This window comes from Botrytis cinerea, chromosome 1 (assembly GCF_000143535.2).
Source record: "Botrytis cinerea B05.10 chromosome 1, complete sequence".
Lineage (NCBI taxonomy): Eukaryota > Fungi > Ascomycota > Leotiomycetes > Helotiales > Sclerotiniaceae > Botrytis > Botrytis cinerea.
Window position 1 is genome coordinate 1615591 of NC_037310.1, and position 13948 is coordinate 1629538.

The following is a 13948-nucleotide window of genomic DNA, read 5'->3' on the forward strand; positions in this document are numbered from 1 at the left end:
AAGAGGGTGGTTACATGTTAGGTTGATGTAAGCGAACAAACATTTCCTTCCGGGTTGGACTTCTCCGTCTATGTTTTCTAGAATAGTACCATCTCACAATCAAAGATTCGAACACATTGTAAGTGAACAATAAAAGATGGAAAACAGTGTTTCCGATACAGATCCAATACCACAAATTTTAGAGAAAGTCTGTTTTGATGCCAATCTCGAATCTCCTCCTATATCAGCTCTTGAAGAAACGAGAAGGGCCTCCAATTATCTAAAAGGATGGCCTCTGCATTTGCTCACCACAGCGTGAGTATCCTTTAGTGCCACACAGCTGTCAGCTCACTAACGAATTGACTCCTGACAATAGACTAATGCTCGCTATCTTTCTTCCTCAGGTTGAAGGAACAATTGCAGCAACAGCTCTAATATCTATCACGAATGATTTACGAGGTTTCAACGAAAGCAGCTGGATTATCACGGCATACATGCTCACATATACTTGTTTGTTCTCGACTCATGCTTGTGCAATGCAGTGCTCTAACTTCATGTCCTTTCAGGTTTTCTTATTATCAGCGCAAAGCTTAGTGATATCTTTGGCCGAAAGTCCCTTTTACTAGTTTCAGTTGGATTGTTTGTTATATTCTCAGCTGCATGTGCTGGAGCACAGTCAATGACTCAGTTGTAGGTATGCCCTCGAAATTCTTGCAGAAACCACCTACGTCTGATGATTATTCAGGATCATACTTAGAGCCTTCCAAGGCATTGGTGCATCAGGAACCTATGCTCTTGTTACTGTCATCCTATTCGAGCTTGTACCGTCGGAGAAATATGCTTCTTACACAAGTATACTAGCTGCAATCCTGGGGACCTCCCTCGTGATAGGGCCGATTCTCGGGGGTATCATTTGCAACTTTACGACTTGGAGGTGGATCTTCATTATCAAGTAAGTGTTCCTCAGACAGAGAAATTTATCAGGCTGACACTTCGCAAACAGTGTAATTCTAGGCGCAATTACGATAGTACTCTTATCCTTAGCTTTGCCCAAAAATTATCCTCACCACCATCTCCCTGAGTCGATGTACAAACCCAAGACATTAAGCGAGAGCTTTTCTAGGCAACAATTCGGGAGAGTGGACTTCATAGGAACGGGCCTTCTCTTATGTGCAGCAATCCTCTTGATCGTTGCACTCGAAGAAACCGGTATCGACTATAAATGGAACTCTGGATTCATCATTGCAATGCTAACAATTTCCATCATCTCGTGGATTTCATTTTTTGCATGGTCATGGAGAATAACTTCATGGGATGGAACCCGCGAACCTATATTCCCGTGGAGATTTTTAACGAGTCGAACTTGTGCTGGACTTTTTATGTAAGTTGTTCAAACACACCCTATAACATAACTGGGTTTCTAATCTGTTCAAGTATTGTATTCTTGACTGGAATGCCACTTACTGTTGCGCTTGTCCAGCTGCCGTTGCGTTTTCAAGTGGTCAACGGGCTTTCCCAACTTAACGCTGGTGTACGTCTCTTGCCTTTTCTGGCTTTCACTCCTGTTGGATCAATGGTTACGGCTGGCGTGGAGGGAAAGTTCAAAGTCCCACCATTGTACATGTTTATCGCGGCTTCGTGTCTCCAAATCGCGGCGTTCACATTACTCAGTTTCTCTCCTACCGATAGCCACATTAACCATGCACAGTATGGATATCAGGCAATGGCTGCTATTGCTATCGGGAGTTCTCTAGCTAGTTTGACGGTGATGGCCCCTTTCATGGTGGAGGAACGAGATAAATGTTCGGGCAGTACTTCTCATCGTTTTGATATTCTTGCTAACATAGTCTTAGCTGTTGCGATGGCTGCCGTCCTCCAATTTCGAACGATGGGAGGTGCTATTGGATTGGCAATTGTTACCACCGTGATGAATCGTTACATCAAAACCCATTTGTCGGAAATTTTGACACCGAATCAAGTACATGAAATATTGCGGAGCACGGAAAGTCTGGCATTGTTACCGCCCTCGGCACTTAGACCTGTGACAGAAACGTTTGCGAGAGGCTTCAATTTACAAATGCGAATCTTGATAGGGACATCTGTAGCTCAGATACCTTTTTCAATGCTCGTTTGGCGGAAGAAACAGATCGTTGTATAGATATTTGTGTAGCAAGACTTTGAAGGAGCCAGACTAAAGAATGAAACAATTCATTAATAAGTAATTTCTTTTGGGCTGTCTGGGGAAGGTTGAAAGCAGATGAGAACCCTAATGTTAATTCTATACAAGCTCACCACCTTTCGACTCCAGGCGGGCGATCCAATCAAAGCGAGCGCCATCGGTCGAACGCTCTGGAACTACTGTTTCAGAGATAGCCCTATATATATATGCATGCTTCCCCTAATCTATAGCCTGCCACTTATTTGGAGTGGCGCCGTGGGATCTAATATTGGGCATCTCGAAGGTGCTAGTGGTATTGCGGGTATCACAAAAACGATGTTTATTCTAGAAGCTAGTGTCATACCGCCCAGTGTCAATTGAAAAAGGACAAATCTTGATACTGATGAAGTACTTTTGAGAACCAAGGTGCTTCGCCGAAACGCCAAGATAAATTTTAGAGATTACTGATTCTTGTTTAGTTTCCCTGTGAGTGTACTCCATGGCGCTCTGAAGGGCAGAGAGACTAGCAAGTTTCGACAAATTAGAGACCAAAACAATTTTCAAGGAAGTAGAGCACAAAAGAAACCCTGATATGAATTCATTCCCAGTGCGAAAATATGCCATCCACCAGCACAAGTGAAGTAGAGTACGTATGTCTATTCTCAAAATCGAAAGAGTAGATTATTTAATTCTCTGGCCTGAGTATTTGGGTTTCGGTATTTCTGAAGGCCACAGCGTGAAGAAATTATGTGAAAGAGAGATTTCTATCCATAGATTGATTGTATGTTTCCACTATCTAAAAGTATATTATGGCATAGAAAAGGATAAATTTTAGCAGATTCCATACACGACAGCAATATTGAGATATCTAATACACCCTAAGAGCATTTGAGCCAAACTCGAAACGGATTGTTGAAAAGCGGTGCATGGCCTACACACGAATTTCTAGATTGGACGCCTTTTCCCAGAGAGAATGAATTTCTGTCAGCGCTACTGTCCCGATCAGTCTCCATACTCTTACTTACTACCACAAGCTATGCTAAAGAACTTGGCAAAGTTCAATCTAGAGATGGAAGGTACCCTTTTCCGACTTCAACGAATTAACGCCAGCTTTCCTGCTGCTCTGACACTAGACCGCAATAACCACATCTCCTTGAGTTGTACTTCATTGTGAGATACAATTAAATGCCTCACATCACAATCTTTACTCTGATCTCATTCATGCCAGCTAGGGGAATGGGACTAAGCGTTTATCTACGGCGCCAACTTTAGAATACCAGAAGAAGAGAATGTGTTGGATCCACAGTTTTCAGACGGATCCTCAAACACCTAGGTATCTATTGTAAATCAGATCTACGTAGTCATTTGCCAAAATAGGCGAAAGCGCTAACAGATTTCCGATATTCGCAGAGACCATTCATTTGGGGTATGACCAAGCTGGAAGTTTACGGGTATAGTAATTTTCTTTGCAGGATAGTGAGGGGATTTCAAGTAGGGGCATCAAAACTTTCAGCTTGACATTTCCAAGTGTCGCTGAGTGACAGGCGAATGCGATAGCAAGCAAAATGATATGAGAGCGCGACGTACAATAGTGGAATAAGATAACACAGTATTGCAGATTTTATGATGCTGTAGATCATGAAAGAAGTAACATGTCTATTCCACCAAGTTTCAACCGATCCTCTCCTGTTTCGTTTTCTTCTTGCGAGCTTCCGTGAAGTCCCTTCCTGATGCGCGTTCCCAACGGAGATGGTCAGAAATTTGGATGCGGAACATAACCATGAAATTATGACCGAAAACTTCTCCGGCTATGATTTGCGTGCTGCGCGGAGATTGTTCACAATTCAGACATGCAACAAATCCAGATATAGTCCCAAGCTCACACCTCCTCAGCACTCATGTGTGAAATGCGCGGAAACCTTCCTGAATTCAGACGTGCAACAATATCAATGACAGGTTTATGATTGATCAGTTCGTGCTCAGAATATTGCCACGTCTCACCCTAAATGATCAAAAGTGCCCAGTGTCATGGAATCTCCGGACCTCTCTTTTCTCTTCTGAAACTTCAGACAGCTCGGAGAAGGACCAAAATTTAGACGTGCAACAAGTATATTTTAAACACATACGAATACAGGTGACTGCCATGCTCGTGATATTTTCCTCTGTAGAAATTTCCGAAGTGTGCCTTGGCCGAATCGAGTTTAGGTCTCACCGAGCGGACCTATAAAAATCTGATATTTAGCAAAATCCTGATCCACTAATTCCGCATATGTCGTGAGGGCTTGAGGCGAGAAGAGGCGAGGGGAAAGAAAACTGTAAGTGTGTAATGTAATGAGATTAGATGCTATGTATATGGCACGCACGTTGTAATCCATCATTAAGGAACTAGCGCCAAAGTTCATGTGATTAGATAGCCTTGTGAGAAGCTCGGACCCATCAAATTGAACATGTTGTTAGGGATAAATATGGAAGGTGCGACTTTAGTGGATTGATGTATATTCTGGATCCATACTATGGTGTAGGGAATAAGTTATGTTACACCGCCTTTGTCTTGCCACTGATAGAATCATTCTGCCCACGCAAGCTGATCCTGACTAGCGAAGGCGGTGTGACATAACTTATTCCCTACACCACAGTAGCATTAATAATTCTACACCCCTTCCATCCCTCCAAGAACGACTCTTTCATTGACCCATCTCCATCTGAACAACCTCAATTCTAGATCAACAAAGTGAACTTCGGGGCTGCATTCCATTTTTTGTCAAGTAGTTTACTACGATTGTTTATCACACCATTAACCTAACAGGGATTACTACCACATATTATCCGAACTAATCAACAACCATTCGCAAAAATGCCACCCTTTAAGGATGAGCATATTCTCATTATTGCGCCGGGCTCACAAACAACTCTTGCTCAACTAGGTCTTCCTGAATCCTTTACTCCACCACAACGAAGATTTCCCACTCGTATGTTTCTAGCTCCCGATGGAAAAACCTATGAGCCATACAAAATTCGACCCAAAAAGAAGGATGCTTCAGCTACAACAAACGGCGATACTGAGATGGGTGGAATTAAAGAAGACAAGGCAGATGAGGAAGAAGAATTGGAAGAAGTCCCGGAGGATGACGAAGGCGCTATTTGGCCATTAAAAGGTTTGTCTATATGTTTCTTGCAGGCCTTGTATATGCTGATACAATGTAGAGGGTCGAATCGAGAATCTTCCAGCCTTTTGCGCTTTCCTACATCACGTTCACAACCAATTATCGCCAACTCTTCACACGCCTGTTATGTTAATTGCGCAACCTGCTTGGACGGCCAAGAATCATGAAGACCTCACTCAATTCATATTTGAAAAGTTCAGAACTCCTGCGCTTTGCATCATGGACAGCGCATTGGCAACTTCATACGCATTTGGAATCGCAAACTCAACAGTCATCGATGTAGGATTTGAAAAGGTTGATATTACTGCTGTTACGGACTTCCAAATATCTGGCAGAGGAAATATACCACAGTCTGGTGGAGAGGCAATGACATTGCGCTTGCAAGAGTTACTCAAGTCGAAGGACTTTACAAGGGATATGGCAGAACAATTGAAGAAGAGTGCAATTTGTGAAATACTACCTCTGGGGACTCCTCTGCCGGGTGGTGAGGAGAACGCAGAAGTCGTAAGCAACCCTGCCGCTGCAGCTTCCACTGGTGCACCATCGTCTGGACCGAATGTTAAGGTTGCAGAAGCACCTCGCGGACCAGGACAAAATACTGAGGTAGGAGAAGAAGATGCCATTAATGGTATCGATGCTGCAGAAGACGATGGTGTTTTAGATGTTGCTAGTATTGTGGCAAGTGGGAAAACTCAAGAATATCTCGCAAAGATTGAAAAGGAGAAAGCTGGAAAGGCTTCGAAGAAGGCCCAGAAGGACAAAGAAGCAGCAGAGGCGGCAGCAGCTAAGCCAGTGAGGTTACCAAACTCGAAGAGACCTCGCGCTACGTTCCACTACGAATCATCACTTCCTGAGCCAGACGCAAAACGCCAAAAGACGCCCGAGCCAGTAACCACAGCGAACCATGAGGGCGTACCATCTCCTACCGGTACAGCCACCGATGCTCCCGTCGACACTACGTCAGGTACCGATCCGGCTGTTGCGGTGGATGAAACTGCAGCTCGTGAGCAAGCAAAGACAGCACGCAGACAGAAAGCTTGGGAAGATGAGCACCCTGATCGCACGAGAAGAGATATTGACATCGGCCTAGAGAGATTCCAAGCAGCAAGTGAGAGTTATATGGACGCTATTGCCGATACTGTCTACAGGACTATCCTCTCCGTTGACGACATCTCCAAACGTCAAGATGCTTGGGATTCTCTGATCATCTGTGGATCAGGATCAAAGGTCAGAGGCTTCAAAGATGCGCTCATTGCAATTCTCAATGCCCGATATCTTATTTCGCCAAGCTCTGCAACCATGTTTATGAGTGAACTCCCTTCGAATCTACCAACACCATCTGGCACAGGTTCCATGACACCAAATGCTTCCTTTTCCTCGACACCACATCCAGTACCCTCAGCTAACGCAGTTAATCCTTTACTCCTTGCAGCGACTACCGCATCAAATCCTGCACTTAATCCTAACATACCTTCGTTCAACAGCGGAGCAAACGCTCAGCACTCATCACACTCTCAGTCACCCACCAGCATCAAACTCGCCACTCCTCCAGGATACTTCCCAGAGTGGAAGACTTATGAGGAGGCCGTTTTCTTAGGATCTCAAGTAGCTGCCAAGGTCATTTTTGTTGTCGATCAAGGTCTATCCAAGGGGTTCTTATCACGAGTTGATTTCAACGAAGAAGGACCAACTGCTATTCATCAAGTGTAAGTTTTTTTTTCCTCTTGGATCGTGATATAAGTGCCTTGTACTGATACAGAAATAGTGGACTTGTGTATTAAAAGAATTGCGAAAGCGGAGTATGTGGTAATGCATTTGGGAGAAAAGAAGAGAATGATGATAAATTTACAGACAAAAAGTATACCCATACTTTCATCGAAGCCCATATATTCAAGTTTGTAGTAATAAAATGAATATCCCTTTGCTTCTGTTCGCCTTTGATGTACTAGATAACTTGAGCTGAGATATTTGTAAAGGAGTAAACTCACAACTAAACAGCCGATTTGAGACAAGGCCTCCCGAAAAGAAAACGCCAACTCCCTTTCTCTAACATACAGTTATGCCTCCCAGCTCTTTCACCTCTTATGTCCGCTCCTACCATCCTACCACCTCCGACGAGGCTCTACCTCTCTCGTACCGAACCCATTAGTGAAACACTCTCCGAATTGGCCGTTTTTATATCGATAAATTTGGTCAATAATTTTAGACTTAGGAGAAGAGTGGGCCTCAGAGGAGAGTTGGTGAAGTGAGAATAGGTAGGAACAGAGGGTGGTGAGAGACGCTCAACGTTATCTTTGTCAATTACCACTTTTGGAGCTGAATGGGTTATCTTATTGTTCAATTTTCCAGAGGTTGAATAGAAAAAAGCCAATTGGAGGCCCTTCCCACCTCTTCTTTCCTCTTCCTTGCCTCTTCATTTTGGATGAATTCCCATAACAACTGATTCAAGTTATATTAAAGGAGATGGATATCCGTATGCTGCCCAGCCTTTTGAAGAAGTGAGCTTTATGGAAAGGGACAAGCAATCTACCCAGGTCAGGTGAGTTGGCCATGCTCCTTCCTTCTCTTTTATTGCCTACCTACCACCTACCGCCTACCTAGCACCCGACACTTATTACTTGCCATTGATACAACTCCCATTTATACTTTCTTCTAACAAGCTCGGAAAATTCACTAGTACAGCGAACCAGATTTTCAGGCAGCCTAAACTTACTTAGCTCGCGTCACTTTGCTTTTAACCCTTTTTTTTTACTTTCCCACGAAGCCCTTTTCTTTCATGAAAACCACTGGACTGGACAACTTACTATCTACACAACGACCTTGAAATCTGCCTGGAAAACTACCTAGTAAGTATTATTGTCTCTCCAAATCCCTTGCCCGATTCACGTCTCTTTAATCCTCTTTGTGTCAAAACTCTGGTCATTGCTTTGCTGGATTTTGTTGTTCCTCTTCCTCCCAAAATTGTTGTCCATCTAATGGGATTTAATACTCCATGAGATGAATTGGTATATACAGATTGCAAAATTCTCACCACTTGATTTATCTGGGTTTTGCTAATGCTACTTATGCGAACCAGTTCAACATGAAGTCACCATCTCGCCCTGTGAGGAAGGCGACGAAGAAAGTTACAATGACAAAGTCAAAGTTATCGACCAAGAAAAAGAATACCAATGCCAAGAAGAGTTTTCCTCAGCCAGAGGCGGCCAAGGCTATTGTAACGAATCCGGTTGATCGACTTTATAAGACTGTGACTTTGGAAAGTGATGATATCGAAGATGGAATTTGGATGATACGCAGACTTGGCAATGGTAAATATGAAGCTGTTAATCTCAATGATGCTGCGTTCGAAGACATCTGCTCGGAGGAAAATGAGGCAAGAATGGCTTCCACTCCGAAAAGCCTCGAGGTTTTCAAAGCAAGCCAAAAGTCTATGAAAGATATTTCATTGAAGCTGGATAGAGCTATCTTTACCGCAAGTATGTATTCGGCTCCGCGTTCTTACACAACCCATGCACCCGGGCAGAATTAACGTTTTCATTACAGGTGGAAAGGTCTTCCGATTCAATAAGCTCCCTATCGAGTTGCGATACAAAATTTACGAGTATGCACTGATTTCAGAAACTGGTTTACACCCCGACTACTCCTCCTGCAACAGTTTCAAATTACCAGGTCTTGCCCTTGGCCTTCTTGCCTCTTGCCGCTTCATAAATGCAGAGTGCATGCAGTTCTTGTGGAAGAATTCTTTCAACCTCAATTCTTGCAGCATAAAGCGCCTTAGAGAGGTTAAGGAGACTTTAATCCAGAATGCCCGTAATTTCAGATACGAATGGTCTGGTAGTGGTTCCGGGCATTCTAAGGATATGCTCATTCTCGGAATGCTCGCCTCTTGCGCAAACATCGATACTCTGGATCTTGTATTGTGGGGATCTTGTGTAGATGGTCGCCGCGCATGGTACAATCGCAAACCACAATATCTGTATCAGAACGACCCCACCGTTCCTGCTGCCGTTCAAAAATTCAATAAAAGCAATGGCTTCGATAAACTCCTTAGTCTACATGGCCTTAAGAAGGTCATTGTTACGAAGCACTGGACTTTCAATGATAATATTGGCTACAATAGTTTGACCGACGTAGAAATGAAAGCTTTCGAGAAATTTTTAAATGATAAGCTTGCAACGCCAGTAGCACCGCCTGTGGTAAGTTCATGATCCTGTCAGTATATTCTTCTGGGTATCCTTCTAATCACATCTTAAGGTCATTGCTCACCTACCTTCCACTCCAACAAGAAAGTCGACCAGAATCCAGAAGAATGCGAAACCACTCAGATATGTCCCGGATCCAGTCAGCGAAGATGAGGAAGGCTTTTGGGATGAGGATGAAGAAGATGATGAAGATGATGAAGATGATGAATAGGAATGAGATCCACGAAATATGAATCATTTCCGGACGTTGCGGTTCTCAGCTGGGTCTGTTAATGCTCGATGTTTGGGGGCTGTGTTGTCTAATATCGGGTTATGAGACTTTGATGCGCTGATATTGCAAGGGACTTACGCTTCATATTATCTAATATGAAACTATGGAGATTCATTCTTGAAGAGTTCTAACATTGGAGAGAAAGGATCGTGTAGTAGCCGTGCGAGAACGTAGATATTCGCCTAATAAGGGAGGGTGGTTTTCAAGGGAGGACATCAGCTTTCTTTCATACTCAATAATGGAGGCGAACAATAGTTTGCTAAATAGCAACAATAGTATACTTGATGTTAATAGTTATAGTTTATAATTCTCAAAACACTTTTGAGTGGACAATCAATTTGACGTCTTGAGTGCCTCATGAAACATGTACCTGTAGTGTCGTATAACTATCTTCAATATACAAATCTCAAATTTGACAGTCGAACGTACCTTCTGGACTTGGCCCCTCGAGGAGATCGGGGGTTTACCTAGGTAGCTTTTGGTGTGGGGTATAAAATTTAGCGTTGATGGTCCAAGCATAATCAGATCCGTGTAGCTTCAAGATTTCTAGATTCACAAACTCAGCAATTTATTCCTACCTATTTCAAACACATTTCATTTCCGTTTGTCTTGCCATACCATAGTTCTTGATCGCAACATAACAAAATGTCAGTCGACGGACAATCGCCACGAAGAGGCTCTATATCCTCAGCAAATACACCAATCCTTCCGCCAGCATCAGCATTTGCGCAAAAGCGCGCTTTAGAAGATGATCATCAACCTGCAGTATCATCACCTCTCAATCCAGAATTCAAAGTTCAAAAGACTGGAGATGAAACACCAGGTGGCATTCGCGAACGAGCTTCAAGGGCTAAAAAGGAATCGTTGAAGAAGAGAGAATCGAAGGCAGGATCGCTTGCGCCAGAAGGAAGTGCAAGAGCTACTCCAGATCCAAGATCAAGCTCTTCCAGCAAGAAGAAAGCCGTAATCAATTGTGTTACTCCTCTACGATACAAGATACCTCCACCGAAACTACCGGATTTCGAAGCTCCTCGTGGGCCGACTCTCGTTCCTTCGCATACCAAAACCACTCCAGATGGTACTGAGATTCAATTCCATGAGACTACTGATCAGTAAGTTTACGGCACACACCGTATAGATGATTAAACTCATAAATATTTAGCGTATATAACAAGAAGAACTTTCGATATACCCGTGGCATAGCAGATCCAGCCTTTCCTTCCATTCTTTACTACCGACAAACCGAAACGGAACCTTTTGGTGCTCGACTAAGTTTTGAAGACTCGGCCCCCCATATGATGATGGATGAATCGGCGAGACACATTACAACAGATAAGGGCTTTAGAATGGCGAAGGCCAATGTAGGAATAAGGGAAGGTCGTTGGTATTGGGAATGTAAGATCACAAGTGGTGTGCCGAGGCCTAAAGCAGGAGAGCCAGCGCAAGAGTCGCATGGGCACGTTCGAATGGGGTTCGCAAGAAGAGAAGCAGCCCAAGATGCACCAGTTGGGTTCGATGCTTATAGTTATGGTATCCGGGATGTAGCTGGGCAAAAAGTATGGATGTCTCGACCCAAGGACTTCTTCCCTGCAGGAGAATCTATCTATGAAGGAGATGTTATTGGGCTAGAGATCAATCTTCCTTCCGAAAAATTACATCGAAAAGTCGTCGAAGGAAATTACAACCCAGCAGTCGATCTCACTGATGAAGATGACGGCGGAATGGAACGAGCAGATATGATACGAGATCGAGTACCTATTCGATTCAAAACTCACCTCTACTTTGAACAAATCGAATATTCCACATGCAAGGAGCTAGAAGAACTCATGAACCCATCGCCAGTCATATCATCAACTGGGGGTGTCGCGTCTGCAATTCAAGATCCCGGACCAACTCATCCTGTACCAGCTCTCCGCACTCTTCCACACTCATCTATTAAAGTCTACAAAAATGGAAAGCTAATCGGAACACCATTTACGGATCTCCTATCCTTCCTCCCACACGCCTCGAAACCACAACCTCAAGTTGGAGCCAGAGAAGGTCTTGATGATGGGATGCTTGGTTATTTTCCCGCCGTATCAGTCTTTCGGGGTGGTGCAGCAGAAGTCAATTTCGGTCCTCAATGGTGGTATCCTCCATCAGGTTTGAGCACAGAGGATGGTGATGTGGATATGGTCAATGATGAATCATCTCTACCCAAACTTAGAGCAGCGAGCGATCGATACGATGAGCAAATCGTAGAAGACATTCTTTATGATATTGTTGACGAAGTTGATTTCTGGATTAGAGATGGAGGGGATAGTGGGAAGGGTAAAAAGAGGGATTTACAGTTCGCCAACGGAGGAGCGGCAAATGGCGGGGGACTGGGAGGTGGAGATGCAGGTGGAGAGATTAAGGAATTGGTGCAGGATGATGAATAGGTTGATGGAGAACCTTGTGCAGCAACCTGCTTTTGAGATAATGTGTGCAAGGTGGAATAGGATGGTTATTTTTTAAGGACACAGGTTTAAAAACGGGCGCGGACACGGACATAAGTGGCGTTTTGGTGCGTGCTATGTAATTGAAATAGGAGTGTTAATTTGCTGGGCATACATTTTTTTAGATGGTGGTTGGTAGCTGTGCAAAAGGAGCTGATATATATTGTCAGGAAATGGGAGAGGGCATAATGATGGGGCAACAGAGAGATATAATACCAAATTATGAGTTGCTAAAGAAGCAGCGGAATCAAACCTATTTAACTATGGTTACTCTACATAATTATTATAGTTACAAGAGCATTTTGGGGGGGTTTTCGGGCATAGGTGATGGCATAGGTGATGGTATAGGTTTAATATGATTATGACTCCGTCCGTAGATGTCTGTTCAAAACCCCTTTGAATATATAGATATAGGAATAGGATAGACAAGTTCATCGCGGAATTGTTACCTCTGCTGCCAGAAAGTGTACAAACTCCGGAGCTAGATGATACACATACCACAAGATGATAAACTACAAGAGGACTAACCCGATTTTCTCAGAAACAAAACCGCACACTTTCTGGCAGCACGGGTGTCTATGTTTTGATATCAGGGGTTTTTGTGACACGAGTGAATACCACTAGTAAAATCGAAACGCGTATTGTGAACTCCTTTTGCTCGGCGAGCTCGATCGGTAGCAACTGCTTGGCACTCGAGCACTATACGGTGAGAGCTTGCGGTGATTACCTCTTCATTTAAAGTATTGTTATAGATAGACACTAGGTCGTCCACGTTTGCAGTCCATATACGTGTACCCAATCTAACGAGTAAAGGAAACTCAACAGAATCCGTCGAATTATGGATGCGATTATCAATCCTCGGTCCCGAAACCAGTACTCGCGAGTACCTGATGCGAGTACGAGGGACTGGACACTCAGTTCCGGGAATTCGGGATCCACAAGGCTGCGCACGATCCTTGAAACTTGGACTGGACAGGACCGAGAAGGAACTTGGGAAGACTTATTATTAATGCATGCCGGTACTTGGAAGGGGATATGGATGTTCTCCGCTCCTGATATCCGTTTCACGATTCCATTGATGGGTGTGATGAGGTGATCGGGGTGTAAGCTTTCCAGCCATTGGATTCTCCAGGTATGTTGCTGCGTTTTCTGATATGGTATTTATATCCTCGAGGATTGTGTACAGAGAAGGTCCTTGGGCATATTATACCTAACGATCTGAGCCTCGATCGTTATTTTTATCCTCAAGTTATTCTATTCCGCCGCCATCGGTGGTAATCTGCTGGCTCTTTGACTAACAACGATGATGAGGTTTATTTCTGATCTATATTTGACCTATAAGCCAATATATATACCTACGTACAATGAAATATTCACACCTATGATATATTATCCCGATTGTCAGAGAAATCTTTGAATTGAGATGTTTTTTTTTTGGATTCTTGAGTTCCTCGAAGACTAAAGCTATACACCTAGCTATCCAACTGCCTGTCTATACATCTGCTCGAGTACAGGAACTTGAATCAACACCCCCTAAACTTATTCATGTTGTGTTAAAGAAAAGAGAACCGAGCCCTTCAATAAAGTATATACCCCTGTAATTATACACAGTCCTTGTAATTCCGTTCCACCAACCTATTTAAGTAGTGGTTCGCTTACGACAATTGGGAACGTGTTAGCTTTTTAGTCCAGTTCCC

General features: G+C 43.6%; 4 protein-coding genes across 6 annotated transcripts; all 4 read left to right on the forward strand.

The window, feature by feature from the left end:
* The first annotated feature begins 56 nt into the window (after positions 1-56).
* Positions 57-2315, forward strand: BCIN_01g04430 (hypothetical protein). Its single transcript, XM_024690463.1, has 7 exons — positions 57-294; positions 356-489; positions 546-669; positions 725-931; positions 983-1360; positions 1414-1781; positions 1833-2315. Exons 1-7 carry the CDS (start codon positions 137-139, stop codon positions 2135-2137), a joined length of 1674 nt encoding a protein of 557 aa, XP_024546232.1. The 5' UTR covers positions 57-136; the 3' UTR covers positions 2138-2315.
* A 2495-nt stretch (positions 2316-4810) lies between these two features.
* Positions 4811-7512, forward strand: Bcarp9. Of its 2 annotated transcripts, XM_024690465.1 has the most exons (4): positions 4811-5292; positions 5342-7007; positions 7067-7159; positions 7278-7512. In XM_024690465.1, exons 1-3 carry the CDS (start codon positions 4992-4994, stop codon positions 7080-7082), a joined length of 1983 nt encoding a protein of 660 aa, XP_024546233.1. In that variant the 5' UTR covers positions 4811-4991; the 3' UTR covers positions 7083-7159; positions 7278-7512. The 2 variants fall into 2 exon arrangements, with proteins under 2 accessions (XP_024546233.1, XP_024546234.1); XM_024690464.1 differs by having other exon boundaries at positions 7067-7512.
* A 230-nt stretch (positions 7513-7742) lies between these two features.
* BCIN_01g04450 (hypothetical protein) lies at positions 7743-10183 on the forward strand. 2 transcript variants are annotated; one of them, XM_024690467.1, is made up of 5 exons: positions 7743-7840; positions 7979-8147; positions 8378-8777; positions 8845-9497; positions 9556-10183. In XM_024690467.1, exons 3-5 carry the CDS (start codon positions 8384-8386, stop codon positions 9712-9714), a joined length of 1206 nt encoding a protein of 401 aa, XP_024546236.1. In that variant the 5' UTR covers positions 7743-7840; positions 7979-8147; positions 8378-8383; the 3' UTR covers positions 9715-10183. The 2 variants fall into 2 exon arrangements, with proteins under 2 accessions (XP_024546236.1, XP_024546235.1); XM_024690466.1 differs by having other exon boundaries at positions 7984-8147.
* A 132-nt stretch (positions 10184-10315) lies between these two features.
* Positions 10316-12711, forward strand: Bcbre2. The gene is made up of 2 exons (XM_001547224.2): positions 10316-10886; positions 10937-12711. The coding sequence occupies exons 1-2, from the start codon at positions 10420-10422 to the stop codon at positions 12192-12194; spliced, it is 1725 nt and encodes a 574-aa protein (XP_001547274.1). The 5' UTR covers positions 10316-10419; the 3' UTR covers positions 12195-12711.
* Positions 12712-13948: the final 1237 nt, after the last annotated feature.

What these genes read in the sequence shown, in the direction of transcription:
- BCIN_01g04430 (XM_024690463.1), top strand. Translation starts at nt 137, where the DNA reads ATGGAAAACAGTGTTTCCGATACAGATCCAATACCACAAATTTTAGAG. An exon ending in GCACAGTCAATGACTCAGTT is followed by an intron (nt 670 to 724) that starts GTAGGTATGCCC and finishes ATGATTATTCAG; the next exon opens with GATCATACTTAGAGCCTTCC. An exon ending in AGGTGGATCTTCATTATCAA is followed by an intron (nt 932 to 982) that starts GTAAGTGTTCCT and finishes CTTCGCAAACAG; the next exon opens with TGTAATTCTAGGCGCAATTA.
- Bcarp9 (XM_024690464.1), top strand. Translation starts at nt 4,992, where the DNA reads ATGCCACCCTTTAAGGATGAGCATATTCTCATTATTGCGCCGGGCTCA. An exon ending in CGCTATTTGGCCATTAAAAG is followed by an intron (nt 5,293 to 5,341) that starts GTTTGTCTATAT and finishes GATACAATGTAG; the next exon opens with AGGGTCGAATCGAGAATCTT.
- BCIN_01g04450 (XM_024690467.1), top strand. Translation starts at nt 8,384, where the DNA reads ATGAAGTCACCATCTCGCCCTGTGAGGAAGGCGACGAAGAAAGTTACA. An exon ending in TAGAGCTATCTTTACCGCAA is followed by an intron (nt 8,778 to 8,844) that starts GTATGTATTCGG and finishes TTTTCATTACAG; the next exon opens with GTGGAAAGGTCTTCCGATTC. An exon ending in CGCCAGTAGCACCGCCTGTG is followed by an intron (nt 9,498 to 9,555) that starts GTAAGTTCATGA and finishes TCACATCTTAAG; the next exon opens with GTCATTGCTCACCTACCTTC.
- Bcbre2 (XM_001547224.2), top strand. Translation starts at nt 10,420, where the DNA reads ATGTCAGTCGACGGACAATCGCCACGAAGAGGCTCTATATCCTCAGCA. An exon ending in TTCCATGAGACTACTGATCA is followed by an intron (nt 10,887 to 10,936) that starts GTAAGTTTACGG and finishes ATAAATATTTAG; the next exon opens with CGTATATAACAAGAAGAACT.